General features: G+C 38.7%; 1 protein-coding gene across 1 annotated transcript in view; it reads right to left on the bottom strand.

Moving 5' to 3' along the window:
• Positions 1-19992, bottom strand: part of ostf1 (osteoclast stimulating factor 1) — a 50734-nt gene that overhangs the window by 10584 nt on the left and 20158 nt on the right. Inside the window, exons 3-9 of the mRNA XM_063068757.1 lie at positions 15958-16008; positions 15792-15855; positions 15468-15521; positions 12887-12994; positions 10342-10391; positions 9492-9570; positions 8442-8540 (exon numbers count right to left, since the gene is read on the bottom strand). Of these exons, the coding sequence (XP_062924827.1) occupies positions 8442-8540; positions 9492-9570; positions 10342-10391; positions 12887-12994; positions 15468-15521; positions 15792-15855; positions 15958-16008 (505 nt within the window). The remainder of the gene's footprint in view (positions 1-8441; positions 8541-9491; positions 9571-10341; positions 10392-12886; positions 12995-15467; positions 15522-15791; positions 15856-15957; positions 16009-19992) is intronic.

Below are 19992 nucleotides of genomic sequence, written 5' to 3'. Positions count from 1 at the left end.
TCATCAGAGTACATAAATGCCACCACATACAACCCTGAGATTCTTTTTCTGCAGGTGTACTTAACAAATCTATAGAACAACAACTGTACACAGGAACAAACTGTAAATGCATATATAAATAGCAATAAAGAGCATGAAATAACAATATAACATCCATCCATCCATACAACAATATAACAGAGTCCTTAAATGAGTGTAGCTATCCTCTTTGGTTCAAGAGCCCAATGGCTGAGGGATAGTAACTGCTCTTGAACCTGGTCGTGCAAGTCCTGAAGCAACTGTACCTTCTACCTGAGGCAGCAGCAACAAAAGAGAACCTTTGATGACAGATGCTGCTTTTCTACAGCAATGTTTCATGTAGATGTGCTCAAAGGTTGGGAGGGTTTTTACCCATGATGTACTGGGCTGAATCTACTACCTTCTGTAGGATCTTCCACTCAAAGGCAATGGTTTTTCCTAACCAGGCCATAATGCAGCCAGTCAGCGCACTTTCCACCCACACCTATAGAAGTTTGCCAAGGTTTTTGATGACATACGGAACCTCTGCAGACTCCTGAGGAAGTAGAGGTGCTGTTGTGCTTTCTTCACAATTATATTTGCATGATGGGTCCAGGGCAGGTCCTCTAAGATGGTAACACCCAGGAATTTAAAGTTTCTTACTCTCCCCACCTGTGATTGCCTGATAATAACTGGCTCATGGACACACATCAAAGTTGCTGGTGAATGCAGCAGGCCAGGCAGCATCTCTAGGAAGAGGTACAGTCGACGTTTCAGACCGAGAGCCTTCGTCAGGACTAACGAATTTCCAGCATCTGCAGAATTCCTGTTGTTTGGCTCACGGACATCTGGTTTCCCTCTTCTGAAGGCTACTATCACATCCTTGGTCTTATTGACACTGATTGAGAGATTGTTGTTATTACATCACTCAGCCAAGTTTTCAATCTCCCTCCTGTTTGCTGATTCATCACCCCCTTTGATAGAGTCCACAACAGTGGTGTCATCAGCAAACTTGTATATGGTGTTGAAGCTGTACTTAGCCACACAGTCATAGGTGTAAAGCGAATAGACCGGGGGCTAAGTACACATCCCTGTGGTGCTCCTGTGCTGATGAAAATTGTAGTTGTGGTGATGTGTTTGCCAATCCAAACTGACTAGGGTCTACAAGGGAGGAAATCCAGGGTACAATTGCACAACAGGATACTGAGGCCCAGGTCTTGGGAGTTTACTGATTACTTTTGAGGGGATGATGGTGTTAAATGCTGAGCTGTAATCGATAAAGAGCATCCTGATGTATGCAACTTTGCTGTCCAGATGCTTCATAGTTGTGTGAACAGCCAATGAGATGGCATCTGCTGTAGACCTGTTTCTTTAGTAGGTAAATTGGGGCAGATCCAAGTCACTATTCTGACAGGAGCTGATATGCTTCAACATCAGCCTTTCAAAACACTTCATCACCGTGGATGTAAGTGCCACTGGGCGATAGTTATTTAGACAGGTAGCCACACTCTTTCCTGGGTACCAGTACAATTGAAACCTGCTTGAAGCAGGTGGATACCACACGCTGCCAGAGCAAGAGACTGAAGATACCTGTGAATACAGCAGCCAGTTGGTCAGCATAGGTCTTCAATACCCAGCCAGATTCTCCGTCCAGACCGGATGTTTTCCTTGGATTCACTCACTTGAGGGCAGCCCCCAGATCATCTTTAGATACTGAGACCAAGGGATCATCAGGGGATATGGGGGTGTGCAATAGTTCCTCCTTGTTCTGGTGGTCAAAGCAAGCACTGAGGGCATTGAGCTCATTTGGAAGTGAAGCTCTGCAGTCCCCGCTGTCACAAAACTTTTTTTTAAGAGGATATGGCACTCAAACCCTGCCACAGCTGTCCAGCATCCCTTGTGATTTGAGTCTAGTCCAGAATCTCCACTTCACCCAAGAGATGGCTTTCCGGAGATCATACCTGAATCTCTTGTAGCATTCTTGATCGCCAGACTTGAATACCTCTGATCTGGCTCTCAGCAGGTTCCAGATTTCATTGTTCATCCAGAGCTTCTGATCGGGGAGAACCCTGAGTGATTTCATGCAGACACACTCATCTGCAGCTGCTTTAATAAAGTCCGTAATGACCATGGTATAGTCATTCAGGTCCTCAGATGAGTTCTTGAACACGGCCCAGTCCACTGACTCCATGCAAACCTGTAACCGTTCCTCAACCTCACATGACCACCTCTTAGTTGCCTTGTCATCTGGTGCCCTGCTTGTTAGGCTCTGTCTCTATGCAGGCAGCATGAGTACAGTCAAATGATCCGACTTGCCAAAATGCGATCTCAGGAAGGAACAATAGACATTCCTTATAGTAGTGTAGCTGTGGACTAGTGCAGGATTTCTCAGCCAGAGTTCCCCGGGAACCTGGGGTTCTGCAAGAGATCGTGATTAAAAAAAATAAAAGAAAATGAACATCATTTATTTCAACTGAAATGAGACGATTTTTATCCTTGCTCTTGATGCTAGTTAAACAAGAAAAAGCTTGCTCGCACATGTAAAAAGTTGAAAACTGCAGTAAAATGTTCATTGCTTTCCTATGAATGGCAGGATACACTTCTTTTGCAGAAATCCATAACTTGTCTGGGGCAGGTCAGTAAATCTCATATTTAGTGCATAATCAGACTGCAGCTCATGAAGTTCTTCCTCTACTCTCAAAATCAAGTTCTCAGGCTAAGCAGAAGATTCAGAGAAAGGGCCCCTCACCCAGTCATACACTTGTGTTGAAAGAGAGGAAAAATACTGTTCAATTTTGTTCTGCAGTTCTTCCAGGTGGTTTTCAATGAGACCCGAGACTTCCTTTAGAATGAAAATTTCCTTCCAATTTTCTACTACACCGGTAGAGTTTGCTCGTTCCCATAAGTCAGTCGGTGGTGCCAAGGGGAAGTTGGGGGATGGAGAGGCTAACACCACAGCCCAAGCCGGATGAGTCTCTTCCATGCTCAGGAAACACACTTGCGCTCATCAGCCTACCGTCCTCCCCTTAGTGTAATACGACAGTCACCATCAGTCTAACATCCTCCCCTTAGGGTAATACAACACTCACCATCAGCTTACCGTCCTCCCCTTAGTGTAATACAACACTCACCATCAGCCTGCCATCCACCCCTCCATACAATACAGTGCTGCTCATCAGCCTACTGATTGCATTTACACTTGTACTCTTGCACTTCAATGCAAATATCTAATCAGTCAGTTATGTGGCAGATCCACAGTGCACAGAAGCACGCAGACTTTTGTGATATTTATTTTACTTGGTTCCTACCAAAAAGGGAAGATGAGTCACAAAACTTGCTGACAAGGGACTGCAAGAATTGAATTGTATACGTTTTGCAAATTCTGTTGAAAGAATAATGGAATTTACTGCTACTTCTGTTTTACAATTGTAAAAATGTAACAACATTTTTATAAATGTATTTCACTGAGAATGTTTGAAGTACTTGGGAGCTCAGTCGACTTTTGAACACAGTTTTCTTTCCCTACAGTTAGATTCTACCATCAATAATTCTCACCACATTAAAATCAAATCTAGATAAAGAGAAGCAAAGGACAGTTGATACACCACTTGATATCCCGTTGTTACCGGAAATACACAGAGATAAAAGCAAGTGCCCGAAATAGAGAAAGATGCTGTCAGTGACACTTCACACACCAGCAGAGGGACTGCCTGTCATATTAGTTCTGCATCTCATGTAAGCACAGGAGGAAGTCAAATGTTGCAGGAGTCAGAGCAATGTTTTAAAAAAACTGTTGGAGGATATGATTATGATTGAACTGAGAGGTTTGCCTTCAGCTAAATGCTATTTCCTAGCTTAGTGGACCCTACCACTCACACTGAGGCACTAATGATGTTGTATCCTCAGCCCTCCACTCTGTCCTGTCCCACCTAGAAAACAATGTCACACAGCCAAGTTGTTGTTCAACTTCGCTAGAAGGAGGCGAAGGGCGAGAATAAATGGGGCCTTTTCAGGTTGGATGACGGTGACTAGTGTTGTTCCACAGGGTCAGTGTTGGGACAACTTCTTTTCACATGATATGTCAATGACAGAATTGACGACCTTGAGGCTAAGTTTGCAGACAATACAAAGATAAATGGAGAAGCAGGTAGTGTTGAGGAAGCAAGGATTCTGCGGAAGGACTTTGACAGATTGGGAGAATGGGTAAAGAAGTGGCAGATGAAATATAGTGTAGGGAAGTGTATGGTCATGCACCTTGGGAGAAGATATAAAGTTGTAGACTACTTTCTAATCAGGAAGAAAATTGAAAAATCAGAGGTGCAAAGGGACTTGTGAGTCCTTGTGCAGGATTTCCTGAAGGTTAACTTGCAGGTTGACTCAGTAGTACGGAGGCCAAATGCAACTTTAGCATTCATTTTGAAAGAACTAGAAAATAAAAACAAGGACGTAATGCTGATGCTTTATAAGGCAGTGGTCAGACCACACGGAGTATTGTGAACACTTTTGGGCCACTTATCAAAGAGAAGATGTACTGGCATTAGATAGGGTCCAGAGGAGGCTCACGAGAATGATCCTAAGAATGACAGGGCTAAGGTATGAGGAACATTTGATGGTTCTGGGCCTGAACTTGCTGGAGTTTTGAAGAATTGGGGGTGGGTGGGGGGAATCTCATTGAAACCTATCGAATATTGTAAGGCCCGGATAGAGTGGATGTGGAGTTGTTTCCTATAGTAAGGGAGCACAGGACCAGAGGGCTCTGCCTCAGAATGTAGGCTCAGAAATGAAGGAGGAATTTCTTTAGCCAAAGGGTAGTGAATCCATGGAATTCAATGCCACAGACAGCTGTGGAAGTCAAATCATTGGGTATATTTAAAGCAGAGAATGATAGGTTCTTGATTAGTCAAGGTGTCAAAGGGGAGAAGGCAGGAGAACAGGGTTGAGTGGGTTTCAATCATAATGGAATGACAAAGCAGACTTGATGGTGCGAATGGCCTAATTCTGCTCCTTTGACAATAAACTTGAACTTGAAAGTAGTGCATTTATTTAAGGTGTAGACACAAAACTGGTATTTCTGCTAGCTCTTTTTTTCCTCAGTTTTACAGCACAATTAAACAGGTTTACTGACTTGTGCAATGTTTTGTATTCTGAATTCCAAATTAAACTTGATTTCATTTTATGTATTGTATATGAATCCAAGATTAATTTACAAAGATCCACCCCAAACTTAGAATTGGTCTCTGTGCTGTTCTTCTAGTTATTTACTGGATCAAGATGACATGTGGACACTGAGTCCTTTTTTTAAAAATGATAAACATAACTGCAAGGAATGTCTCAGTAAAAGACCATAAGACAGAGGAATAGAAATTAGGCCATTTGGCCCATCAAGTCTGCTCCAGCATTCTATCATCATCCCTACAACCCCATTTTCCTTCCTTCTTCCCATAACCTTTGATACCCTCACTAATCAAGAACCCATCGGCCTCTGCTTGAAATAAACTAGTGGCTTGGCCTCCACAACCATCTGTGGCAATGAAGTCCACAGATTCATCACTCTCCGGCAGAAGGAATTCTTCCTCATCCCTGGTCCAAATGGACATCCCTCTATTCTTAAGTTGTGCCCTCTAGTTCTAGACTCACCCAGCATAGAAACATCCTCTCCACATCCACTCTACCTAGGCCTTTCAATATTCAATAGGTTTCAATAAGGATTCCCCAGTTATTCTTCAGACTCAAGTGAGTCCACACCCAGAGCCATCAAATGCTCCTCAGACATTAACCCTTTCTTTCCCTGAATCATTCTCGTAAATCTCCTCTGGATCCTCTTCAATGCCAGCTCAATGAAGTCTGACCAATGCCTTACAAAGCATCAGCATTACATCCCTAAGATTTCCTCTCTTCTGCAAATGGAGAGACATTTGCAATTTTCCATTCCTCCTAAACCATTCCAGAATCTAGTGATTCTTAACAGATTATGATGAATGCCTCCACAATCTCTTCAGGTACCTCTTTCAAAACCCTGGGGTGTATATCCCATCTGGCCTAGGTGACCTTTCAGATTCCCAAGCACCTTCTCCTTAGTAATAGCAACTACCCCAAGTATACTTTTCTGATTATCTTAGTATTGCAACAACATTAGCAAAGAATTGAAGATTCTAAAAATACTAATAGGTCAAATCATTGGTTAAAAATAAAGTTAACATTCACTGAAAATAACTTTTCTTGTATTCAAAAAAGATACAGATACAGCATTAGGGACTGTCAAATCAGATCAGAAATTCAGCCAAACTTATTAAAAACAAGAAAACATTATGGATATGAACTTCTTGTCAGCAGCAGACATCCCACAGTGACTCCTGGCCTGCAGATTAAATAAATACATGCCTCATCTTAGTCCGTCAGTGCTATTTTGTTGGCGATGCCCCCCCAGATTCGAAATGGTGAGGCCGTTCTACACCACCACACCAATATACCACAACGCTATCAAATATCAAGAAAACAGCGAGGTGTATGCGGAACACATGCCAATCAGTCACTCAGAAAAATAGGGGCAGCCAGCAAAGAAAAACATCAAACTTGCCAAATACTAAAGCGGTCAAGAACGGGAGAGTGGATTAGCAGTTTGTGCAATGACTCATAGGATTGGGGTTCAATTCCTGCCACTCTCTATAAGGAGTTTGTAAGGTCTCTCTGTGACAATGTTGGCTTCCTCCAGGTGCTCCCACATTCCAAAGGTGTACGAGTTAGTGTTAGTAACTTGTGGGCACACTATGTTGGTACTGGAAGCATGGTGACACTCTGGGCTGCACACAGCACACAGCACACAGCACACACTCAGACTGTGGCTCGTTAACACAAATGACAGGTTTCAGTATTTGTTTCAATCTTGATGCACATGTGACAAATAAAGCCAATCTAATCTTAAACTCTGAACGTTTTCTCTTCATTGCAATCATGAACAATAGCCAGATCAGAAATGCTGATCAAGTCAACTAGTTCCTAAAGAGAACTCTGATAGGCCAATCAGATAGTTCACTGCTGCTCAGCGATAGAACACAAAAAAATCTATGTACATTTAAGAAACATTAAAAAATAGTAGAAATACTGGAGTCATGATGATCATGATAAAGTCTGCTGGAGAGAGACATTTATACACATGCTGTCCTCCATAATTCAAAGAGATTGAAGGATAAGGTTGCAGGGTGACAAAACGTGGCAGGAGCACTTGGATCTAAAAACTAATCCCTACCAGGAGAAAACAACACATATTGAGACATTAAAAAAGCAATTAAAAAATAAAAATACATTAAAATTAAATCACTTAGAAGACTTGAGCATTTAATTAAACTCAGCTAATTTCAAGAATATTAATTAACCAAGGTATCCCTCACAGTCGTTCCTCTCTACTAAAATTAATGGTGCCATTCTTGCGCCAGGTCAACAGGTAGGTTCTCCAGCTTAATTGCAACATGTTTTTACTTCTTTACTAGTCTTTGAAAATAATTCAATAGTGAACTGAAGCTGACTAAAGATCAGCAAGAAGTGGCTCACAGAAATTTGCCTGACAATATATTGCTAATTCTGGGCAGCACTAAAAGATTTCTCAGCAAAAATCAGCTCAACATTTCTTTTCATAAAAGATTGTGGCTGCAGTTTATCTAACTCAGGCAACCACAAACCCAACTGGTAGAACAACGCACTTCAGTCTCAAAATCAAATTAGGAACATTGCAAGCTCCTGACTAACAGATATATGCTTTACGAAGAGAAAGATACTGATGGTCAAGCTTCTCAAGTGAACAGTTTAAAGCTATCAACTATAGAAAATCTTCAAAAAGCTTTTTGATAAAATTCCTCAAAGAAAACTGATTCTGGAACTAAAAACAGTGGAAAATAGTAAAATTGGGTATGGCAAAATATTGGCTGAAAGGAAAATATTAAAGGAAAACATAATCAGGTATCACTATTAATATATTCTAAACATTATTATGCTTTATTTTTTATTTAGAAATTGATAGCTTTGATAACTAATCAGCCCATAAAAATCTTTCTCCCTTCAAAATCAATGGGAATTATGGAAAGGGATCAGCAAAATGCTGAAATGAGTACAAGTTGCCAAAGTGACATTGGTTCAAGACAGGCGTTATCAAGACACAAGTGCATAATGTACAATATTTTCTGATAGGACTTGGGGAGAGATCCTATTTTTTCATCTCTGATAAAAATCAAGATTTTTAAAAAAAAATACCTGGTCACTTCGAAGAACACTACAATTCTTGGCAATAGTTGAAAGTAGGGATGACCCCGTACTTCCCCCTTATTGCATCAATGAAATCAAAATATTACCACAGGACTGAATATAGATGTTTCACAAATTTCCAAGTTACAAACAGTGCCCGCAGTCAGTGTAAGATTATGTGTTGAGAGTCTTGCATTGACTTATCTTACCTTGACCAGATTTCTTCTTAAGAAGAGAAGAACATTGCGGATTGATAGCCATATCAAGTGGCACTTTTTTCTCATTGTTTTTCAGATCTATTCTTGCACCTATGTATAGAATAGACAATAATGCTTTACAGTCAGTCAATGAGACAAAGTTTTGTCCTTGAGTCAAAACTTATTTCAGCACTAAGAGAATTGAGAGCTTTTAACAAAAAATCCATCTATAATACTTCCTATTATTATGTCATTGTTCCTTGATATTAAACTACTCTGTGTTGTAGCTTTATATGTATTTACTATGGAAATAACTTGAGCCATCATGGTGCAATTACCCCCATCCTTCTAGTGGCAAGTTTCTAGTACCTCAGTCTACATTGTTGAGATTCTTTCTGCATAGCATCACAAATTGATGTCACCTTTTCCATTTCAGGAGAAAAATATAATAATATTAAATATTATAAAATATTAAGAAAGGACAAATACATGACCTCACAAACTGAACTGAATACACATGATCCAAAATGCCCTGCACCTTATAATTTTACTCCAGTTATAATCTACACTTAGTCTGTGCCAACTTCAAGTCATTTCCCAACATTTTTGACTTAAGCTGTTGCAGACTTATAAAATGGCAACATTAATTTCAACTGTATTAGAATATGTGCATTCTTTCAATTACTATTAAAATCTTCATCAAATAATTAGCTTGTTGATAAGCCTTAAGCTAGCATTTTAGTGGTAGAGAGTCATTAAGGTGCATACAACAGCAGATAGGGTGAGACAAGAAGAATGTTCTAAATATTTTTTAAGTATCATCCACTCTTAAAGGTAGATAAACAGATCGGCTTCTATGAATTGAAGACACGACACTCTTATTACCTGTTTATTGCTGTTGGAAAGTGTAGCAAAGAAAAGCATTTAGCATTGACCAAAGTTGATAAAAGACTGCAAAATGCAAACAAGGAAAAGCAGTCGATAAAAAGTGGATATGACAGAATAACTTCCATAAAAATAACAATTTAACATATTGTACTTGAAGATATTTTCAAGGCTAACCTTTCAAAAGCAACAACTCCAGGATATCTTCATATCCCTTCCATGCAGCAGCGTGCACGACTGTGTCTCCCAGTTTATTCTGTGCAAATATAAAACAACCTCAAATTTACACAAATGTATACAACTTAAAGTGTCAAGGCTATTCCAAATGTAGCACTAATGTGGCTTTTTTGGGTTGCGGGCTGGGGAAGTTGTCTATGAAGATTTCTAGCAATTTTTTCGCAATCTACCACTAATCTAATGTAGCTCATTCTATAGGGTATCTGTGAAGTCTGTGAGCAGGAAGGATATCAGGGAACATAGTCAAACTATCAGACTAAAATACACTAAGAGAAACAGAAAACCAGGAAGTAAACACAGCAAAATGAGTTGAAGATCAAAACATTTACATTGGATTAAGAAAGAAATAAAGGAAAAGCAAAGACAATTTTTAAAAATATAATTCACTACTCATTTTCTTTGGGCAGTTAGCGCAGAGGTATTGATAACCATTACTTGTTACACTGTTTAAAAACTCAGTCATTCCACTTTGCACTAGTGAACCCTCAAACTCCTCAATCATCTTTTCATTCAAGATGTTGTAGTTACTTTAGTGCTAAAAGAGTTGGTGAGAACTGCTACATGTAATGAAATTCCGTTCGCCAATGCATTAAAAAACACAAAAGTAAGGCACATGACTCCAGTTGTGTTTGTCCTATATTAATGGCAAGCCATTATATTTTCTGATTGCCATGGTACTTGGAGCTCCAAAACTTATTCTATTGAGTTAAAATTGTTAAACTACTAATTAGCAAAAACTTTTTTAGTTTCATATTTCTGACATAAATCTCAAGTTAAGCAATTGTCGTACCTGCTGATTTAATTCAATATTTGGCTGAGAAAGCAGAAGCTTCACTATTCCTGGACAGAATGAACAAAACCAACAGTTAGATTTTAAACACAAAAGATACTGCAGATGCTGGAAATCTACAACAGCATAAGCTAAATACTGAAGGAACTCAGCTCTGCAACAGCATAAGCTAAATACTGAAGGAACTCAGCAGATCCGGCAGCATGCTCAGAGAGGAACAAAGAGTCAACGTTTCAGGTTGAGACCCTTCTGAAGAAGAGTCTCGACTTGAAGTGTCAACTGTTTATTCCTCTCCATAGATGCTGCCTCAGCTGCTGAGTTAAATTTTAAAACAGCTAAGAACAAGAACAGAGTTAACGTTATTGCTGTAATTTTCAACTTCATCCTGGAAAGCTTACTGCTGAACAATAGTGACAATATCACTTGCAATTTTGCACTGGGTGCTGCTGGGATTCAACCAACTACAATTCTGCAAGGGCTTCTCATACACACGTCGTACATGGCCATCTGGTGCTAACCTACTGTTTGGGGCAGTGAATTAGAGGATTACATTAAACCAAGTTCAAAGAATACTTTAAGGTCCTACTGGCAAATTAATTTGGATTTTACTTAGACTACTGTTAAGGCCATTTAGAGTCTAGAGTCTATGAGGAAGTCGCCACTTCATATCAGCCTTGCTATTTACCATATTCAAAAACTTCCTCCCAAGTTTTTATAACAGTACTTTCAATTATGCACAATCTGAATATTTTTTTCCAAATATTGTGCAAATTTTAAAGTTTCTATTTTGTGTACAACATTTTGTTATCTAATCATTTTGTGTGTAAAGATGTCAATTTGTTTTCCTAAAGTTTCTGCAAAGAGCTAGTAAAGTTAGCCCAGGTACCTGAAAACTCAGGCGTTGAAAGCTCAACTTTCAAGACGAGCTACTAAAAGACAAAAAATATCAAGTTTTCTATTTTGTTTCAGTGATTGGGATATTAACTAGTATTTAAAATTTTACATAAATGTTAATGAAAACATGTGCACATTAAAAACATTTATGGCAGATAGCCTCTTTAACTCATATGTTTTGGTCTTGCCCTACTTTGGAAACTTTTTGGAGAGATATTTTTAATATTATTTCTAAGGTATTAAATATAGATATCTCTCCTCACCCTATTACTGCTATCTTTGGACTACCTAAAATTTCTAGTAATCTTTCCCCTTCAGCCCGTAGAATGATTGCATTTCTTACTTTAATGGCGAAAAGATGTATTTTACAACATTGGAAAGAGCTTAATGCTCCAACTACCTTTTTTTGGTTCTCTCAGACGATTTTATGTTTGAATCTGGAGAAAATTAGAAGTAACCTTTATGATTCATCATTTAAATTTGAACAGATTTGGGGACCTTTTATTCGATATTTTCATTTAATGTAATATATACCCTTCTTGTTTTTTTTTCACTGTTTTTAATGGAGGTCGGGATTGAGGACGTGATTTTAAGTTTAACTCTGTTTGGTTTCAAGTTAGCCCATTGCTTTGCTTTGCTTTTAGTTAGTTGCACGGTGGGTTTTTTTTGGGGGTTTTTTTTTTCTTTTTTTCTATTGATATATATAAAATTTAGTGTACTATTATGTTATCTTGGTTTCTTATGTTTAAATTACATTGTAGTATTTTTTTTGGTATTGATACCTTCTGGAATTTTATTATATTTTAACATTGTATTAATGTTTATATGGCTTACCTTTTTGTATACTTATTCAATAAAAAGATTTAAAAAGAAAGAAAGAAAAACATTTATGGCCTGGAAGGAATAGAAGGCACTTGGTTAATTTTAGATGTCTGCGGGCAGCAAAAAACTGATCGCTGTAGTTTCTTTTTAGAAGTGCTCATTCTTTATTTAAACTTGGAAGTAAACTTGTTCATAACATTAAGTTCAGAGGGAACTAAATGTCTAACAAAAATCTTAGTGGAATAAAGTGCCAGAACCAGAAAATTACAATGCACTGCAAATCCATAAAATTCCACTAACCAAAAAACAATTATGATTATACAAATATGATCGTCAATCAATCTCTAGCATTAGTTTTTATGTATTTAAATAATATTTTAATCAATATTAATATGATTCACTCTGCATTAATTTCAGAAGCTTCAGTCTGACAACCTACTTTCAGCCTTATGACGAAAAACACAAAATTTGAAGAGACAGGTTAATAAATCCCTATAAATAATTTACTGCAATTTTGAGGTTCACTTAAGCTTCACTTTTAATTAAACATGTATCTAACCAAATCAATTGATGTACTTACGTTTGATAAATCTATATTTGGTAATTTTTTGCGAGAATTGGTTTCCTTAATTCTAAAATACTTCATTATGTAAGGGTACTGCCAAGAATTTGCAAGCCAAAGACGACAGACAAGCCTTTTGATACAGATTGTTTTATTACCACCATAGCAGGGATTCAGCACCCAAACAAAGATGCTGAATTTACCATACACACTAAAAGCAATGATAATAACACAAAGAATCCTTTTTAGACAGCAAAAGAACCTTACCCAGGTGTCCTCCATGACAAGCCCAATAGAGAGCTGTGTTTCCAGCTTTGTCCAAAGCGTTCACTGCAACTCTGTTATCTAAACATTCTTTTAGCCAGCTTTCATTTCCTGAAATGTTGAAAGGATACTTCATATTGAAAAGTTTTAACAGCAAATAGAAATGGCAATAGGAATCAGTCACTTAATATAAATCTACTCTACCGCAGAGCGCATTTAAATGAAAACAATGTATTTTTCTTCTCACAGGGTCATACAGCACAGAAACAGATTCTTTGGCCCAACTGGTCCATGCAAACCAAGATTCCGATCCAAGCTAGTCTCATTTAATCCATATCACTCTAAACCTTTTCTATCCAGATGCTTGATCAAGTACCTTTTAAATGCTATCAACGTACCTGCCTCCGCCACTTTGTCTGGTCATCTCTCTCGTTATCTAAGATGCTCTATTATGAGGTTCTGTTTTCTTAAACATCTATGACCATTATATTTTGTTGATTAAAATTATGTGGTGCAGTTCTACATCCTTATCATTTAGTCTTGTGTAAGCAAGCAGTAGATTAAGACTTAGCACTGCAAAACTCCTACAGTGAAGCAATTGGGAATTAAGACAAGTCAAGTCACTTTTTATTGTCATTTCGACCATAACTGCTGGTACAGCACACAGTAAAAATGAGACAACATTTTTCAGGACCATGGTGCTACATGAACAATACAAAATCTATACTGAACTACATAAAAAACAACACAAAACTACACTAGACTACAGACCTACCCAGGACTGCATAAAGTGCACAAAACAGTGCAGTGAATTAAAGAGATTCCAAACCAAAGTTAGCTTCAATGTTTCAAATTTGATGCTGGCGTATTTATGCAGCAGATTATTAAACCATGTAGTTCAATATTAAGTAAATACTTCAGATCAAGTCTTTGGGATTCTGTAGAAAATTGGAGTGGCCAGAACAACGACTAACAATCCAGTATGCTGACTACCCAGACTGTTCAAGTATATTCAAGACCACACTTCTCTTGTTGGGTAGATCTTCCATTACCTTGACATAAGCTAGACCAAAGTTCAGTAAATTTATTATCAAAGTCACCATATGCAGAGTTTTATACGTCACCATATACAACCCTGAGATTCATTTTCTTGTGGGCATACTCAATAAATCTACAGAATAATAACAGTAACAGAGTTAATGAAAGACCACTTAACTAGGGCGACCAACCAGTGTGCAGAAGACAACAAACTGTGCAAGTGCAAAAAGAAGAAACAATAATGATAAAATAAGCAATAAATATCAAGAACACGAGATGAAGAGTCCTTGAAAGTGAGTCCACTGCTTGTGGGAACATTTCAGTGATGGGGCAAATGAAGTTGCGTGAGCTTATCCCCTTTGGTTCAGGAACCTGATGGTTGAGGGGTAGTAACTGTTCCTGAACCTGATGGTGAGTCCTGAGATTCTTGTACCTTCTTCCTGATGGCAGCAGCGAGACGAGACCACGCCCTGAATGGTGGGAGTCTACGATGATGGATGCTGCTTTCCTGCGACAGTAGTTTATGTAGATGCGCTCAATGGTTGGGAGGGCTTTACGCATGATGGGCCTCACCATGATGATAAGTGCATTAATGGTAAATTCTTATCATCTGACACTTATAGCTCCAGCAGGCATAACTGCATTATATCAGTTAGAGCGTGTGGTAAAAGCACAGAACAATGATCCTAGTAAAGGCAGTACGTATTGTGAGTGTTTGCAAAAATACACCATGAATACAGTTTTTAATCACAATTTTTGTGATCAATTTTTCATTTTCTCCACTGTGCACATCAGTACTCACAATCTGCTACAGATGCACAGTACAGAGTATCCCAACATCCTGCATCACTGCATGACATGGAAACAGCAATACAGCAGGCAGGGAGGCTCTACAATGGGTAGTCAAAACTACTCAATGCTTTACTGGCACCAACCCACTCACCATCAAGGACGTATATACAGAAAGGTACCAGAAAAAGGCCAGCAATATCATGAAAGGTCCCACCCACTCTGCTCATCAACTGTTTACCACACTCTCATCAGGGAGAAGACTGTGTAACATCCACACCAGGATCACCAGGTTCATACAAAGTTACTTTCCCCAAGCAGTAAGGCTGATTAACATACTATCCATTAATCTACCCTACCACCACTTTATCATTAACTGTCAGTCACCTTACAGTATGTACAAACACACACGCACCTAGCATCACTTTACGTACATACAATCAATGTATATAAGCTATTTTGTGTATGTATATTTATTGTGTTTTTTTTAAATTGTATTCTTTCTCTTATCGTGGTTTTTTTGTGCTACATCAGAACTGCAGTAACAATTATACACTTTACACACATTTACTGGAAATAACATTAAACAATCTTGAATCTTCTTAATAAACTTTAAGAGAAAACACTCTGGAGATTTACTAGGAATCAGAACTGAAAATGTAGGTCTTAAATAGCCTTCAAAACATCTTAGTGATTACATTTTCCACTGTAGAAATTTTAGCATATACTTAGCACTGACTTCTGCTGACATACTTACCACGTTTGGCAGCTTCATGTAATGGGTTGTCAATTGACTCTACGTGCTCAGCAACTGTGGACAGAATATGGGAATTATTCTTCTCAATATAAAAAAAAGTATTATTTTTTTCTCAACTTATTAAATCATCACAAAAAATTCCACAGCATCTTGCACGCTAAGCTGGAAGGAAACGATTTATCTATGATATGGGTTTAACTTCTAAATCATCACCTCTCCAGAGGGAACTGCTCAACATTTTGGACTTTCTCGAGCCTTTCTCTGCAAGCTCTATCAGTTAGTGTGCTAGGGAAATAAATACAAAAACTCTATTCTTCTGCTTACCATAGTTACTTGGAATTAATCCTGTTCGACCTCTGCAGGTGCCTTTCCACCAATTGGGATCACTCTTAAAAGGAAAGTTATAATTAAAAATAAAAATCTAGGGGAAAATGATTCATCAAGTATTTTAAACAGTCTAAATAATGCAAAACTGATCAGAAAAACTTACATTATCTGAAATATAAAGTATGTCCCCTTCATCAAAATACAATTCATCTGGCTAAAAAAAAAAGAGATATTTAATTAAAAATACAAATTTACAAGGCAATACAAAGTAAACACAAAAGATTACCCAATTGCTGATTCCCAAGCATGTCACAGTTGTATAACCAAAGGGAATGACAAGTAGTACACAGAATTAATCCAGCTTGTCAGAATTTATCCTCCACTTGCACAAGTAATCTTAATTAGCCACTCCATTCTCATTTCTCTCAAAATCCATGATTTAATCTGTCCATACAATTTAATCTTTAATAGTCATAGAGAAGTACAGCACAGAAACAGGCACCTCAGCCCATCTAGTCCATGTTCGATGATTTAAACAACTTAGTCCCATCGACCAGTACCCGGACCACAGCCCTCCCATCCATGTACCTATCCAAAATTCCCTTAAACGTTGAAATTGAGCTCACATGCACAGGCCTGGCAGCTCATTCTACACTCTCACAACCTTCTGAGTGAAGAAATTTCCTCTCATGTTTCCCTTAAACTTTTCACCTTTCACACGTAACCCATGATCTCTAATTACAGTCTCACCCAACCTCAGTGGAAAAAGCCTGTTTGCATTTACCCTATCTATACCCCTCATAATTTTGTATACCTCTATCAAATTTCCCCTCAGTCTCCTGCACACCAAGGAATAAAGTCCTAACTTATTCAATCCTTCCTTATAAGTCAGGTCTTCCAGACCCGGAAAGATCCTTTAAATTTTCTCTGCACTCTTTCAACCCTACTTACATCTTTCTTGCAGAGAGGTGACCAAAACTGCATGCAATACTCCAGACTACACCTCACCAATGTCTCATACAACTCCAACATAACATCCCATCTCCCGTACTCAATACTTTGATTTATAAAGGCCAATGTGCCAAGACCTTTCTTTACGACCTTATCTACCTGTAATGCTATTTCAATGAATTATGGATCTGTATTCCCAAATTCCATTGTCCCACTCTTGGTGTCATCCACAAATTTGCTGATCCAGTTAACCACATTATCATCCAAATCATTGATATAGATGGCAAACAACAACAGACCCAGCATCGATCCCACTAGTCAGAGGCATCCAATTAATGAGGGAACTATCTACTACCACTTTCTGGCTTCTCCCAAAAGCCAATTTCTAATTCCATTTACTACCTCATCTTGAATGTCAAGCGACTGAATGTTCTTGACGAACCTCTCATGCGGCACCTTGTCAAATGCCTCGCTGAAGTCCATGTAGACAACTTCCATTGCCTTGCCTTCATCAACTTTCCTGGTAACGTCCTTGGAAAAACTCCATAAGATTGGTCAGATATGACCTATCATGTACAAAATCATGCTGACCATCTCTAATCAGTCCCAGACTCTCCTAATGCTCATATATCCGGTCCTGCAGAATACCTTCTAATAACTTACCCACTACTGATGTCAGATTCACCAGCCTAGAATTTCCTGGTTTATTTTTAGAGCTCTTCTTAAGTAGCGGAACAATAGCTCTCTCCAGGCCTCTAGTACCTAACTTGCTGCCAAGGATGATTCAAATATCTCTGCTTGGGGCCCCTGCAATTGCTGCACTTGCCTCTCACAGGGTCTGAGGGAACACCTTGCCAGGCCCAAGGGATTTATCCACCCTAATTTGCCTCAAGACAGCAAACACCTTTCTTTGTGATCTGTGTATAGTCCAAGACCTTGCTGCTGCTTTGCCTTACTTCTATAGACTCTGACTGTCTCCCGAATAAATGCAGATGCAAAAAAAAAGCATTTAAGATCTCCCCCATCTTAATTGGCTCCACACCAAAAGTGATGGTGGATAATGTTGAAAGTCTGCCTTGGCGACTACAATTTAAATGTTGATACTCTGCATCGTGCCTCAAAAAGGGATGAGCAGTGCTGTCCATAATAAATCTTATATATTTAATTTGCCATCAATGGTCTTTCATTTTCCATTGTTCAACTACCAGAAGCAACGCAATAACCACAATAACCCGAAAGGGAGAAAAAAATTACACAAAAGCAACTTGTATGCAGGAGGTCACGGATTAATTGGTCCAACATATACAATTGATTCATGGTAACCATAAGGTAAGAAGTTTCTGCCTTAGAAGTAACTTTACTATAATAAGTAACAATCTGATAAAAGCATTTATTTTATCAGATATTTTTTAAAAACTCATCCTTCCTCATGGAATAAATTTTGGAATTAAGTAACGCTTAAATATTGTTCTCAAAAACTAATTGATCGTGTATAAAAATAAATAACCATAGGCGCTGTTGAAGATTGAACAATGTGTGATGGATGCCCTATCAAAGGTGTCCAATATTCAAAGGCACAGTGATGGAAACCTTTCTATTAATGAAGGCATTTGCAGGAAATTTGGTCCGACAGTTCAGACAAGGGCTCATTGTGAAATTTCAGTGTGTGACGATATCAATGACATTTCCACTCTTTTGAAAAAAAGATTAAAACAGAAGAGGTAAAACAGGCAGGTTCTAATTAACAGTCTGTAAAGCCCCAGAGTTCAGAGCTAAAATCTTTATATTCCGTAGTCATCAGAAATAAAACTGCTACAAAGCAAGTCAGTCAAAGCACAAAAGAGACAGCTTGTGATTAGCATCTATTTCCCCGTTTTGTGGACGCAAGTTAGATTGAATATGAAAATATAGTTTGTTTTGACTGTAACACTGAACATTAATTTGCTATTTGCAAAAATGAAGTACATTAATTAATCATCTATCCTTCATTTATCAGCTGTTTGAATTTGAGAAGCGCATATGTTCACATGAATGAGAAACGATATCCATTTTGGTCACAAGCCTTCTTTTGTTAACGGATTTTCCAGGATCTGCCTGTCACTGGAAAGAACAATGATTATTGTCCTTGAAAGTTGGTGAGTCCCCTTCTTGATCCCTTTCAGTCTTTCAAGCGTTCCCATACAGTAGTGGCACAGATTTCCAGTATTTGGAACCACTTATAATGAAAGACCGGTGATTTAATTCTGAATAGGAATGGTGTGCATATCAGAAGGGAAACTACAAATGCAGGTTTCCCATGCACCTAGTATTCTTGTCTTTGATGGTAGAAGTGCTGGGCTTGGGACTGGGTTCTGTCGAAGGAGCTTTGGTGAATAACTGCAGTGCATTTTGTAGATGGTATGCACCAATGGCAGAGGAAAAGAATGCTTATGGTTGCTTACAAGGTGGCAGAAGCACGATGATTTACCTGAGATACTACTGAACTTGTTGAGAGTTGTCAGCATTACACTCATCCAGGCAATTAGAGAGTATTCTCTAATTTGTGTATTCCAGATGGTGTTGAGGGGTTTGGTGGGTCAGGAGGTGATTCCTTGTTTCAAGGTACTCTTTACTGACATGTTCTTCCAGCTATGCTATGTACCGAGTCAAATTGTGTCAAGTGTTGATAGAGGTGATCTCAGTGATGGTAATGCTCTTGGAAGTGGTTAGTGAGTGGACTTTTTCCTGAGATAGTCATTGTGTGACACTTCTGTAGTAGAGTATTACTTGCCACTTATTAATTCCTGCCCAAGTATTGTCTAGGTGTCTTTTAGTGCATAAAACAAGCTATCCTGTGTCATGACTGAGTGGAGAGGGCAGAAAGATGGCATAAAAAAAAGGACACAGGATCAGGTGAGGCAGATGACCAGTAGGTGATAGGTGCACTGAGGAGAGGCGAAGGCAGATGCAGCCAAGTAGTGGGGAAAAAATGGCGACAGCAGAGAAAGCTGATGAACGAATATTCCCTTCGTGGTACACCCACTTCCTGCTGGCCCTTGCCTTAATCCTCCACTCTCAGTCCTGTTGTAGAGTGTCAACTTGAGCTGCTAACAATTCCTTGCCAACATGCCACCTGTACACCCCCCCCCAGATTCTGCTGAATCCACCAAGTTTCTTAAGCAGTTTGTTTTTTGCTCCAGATTCTAGCATCTGAAGTCTCATGTCTCTGTTTTGTATACGTCTGAGTTGGTATTCAAACATTCGAGAT

The sequence above is a fragment of the Mobula hypostoma genome, chromosome 16, assembly GCF_963921235.1.
Source record: "Mobula hypostoma chromosome 16, sMobHyp1.1, whole genome shotgun sequence".
Classification (NCBI taxonomy): domain Eukaryota; kingdom Metazoa; phylum Chordata; class Chondrichthyes; order Myliobatiformes; family Myliobatidae; genus Mobula; species Mobula hypostoma.
Note: the sequence above shows the minus strand (reverse complement) of the source record. Positions and strands in the feature narration are given on the sequence as shown.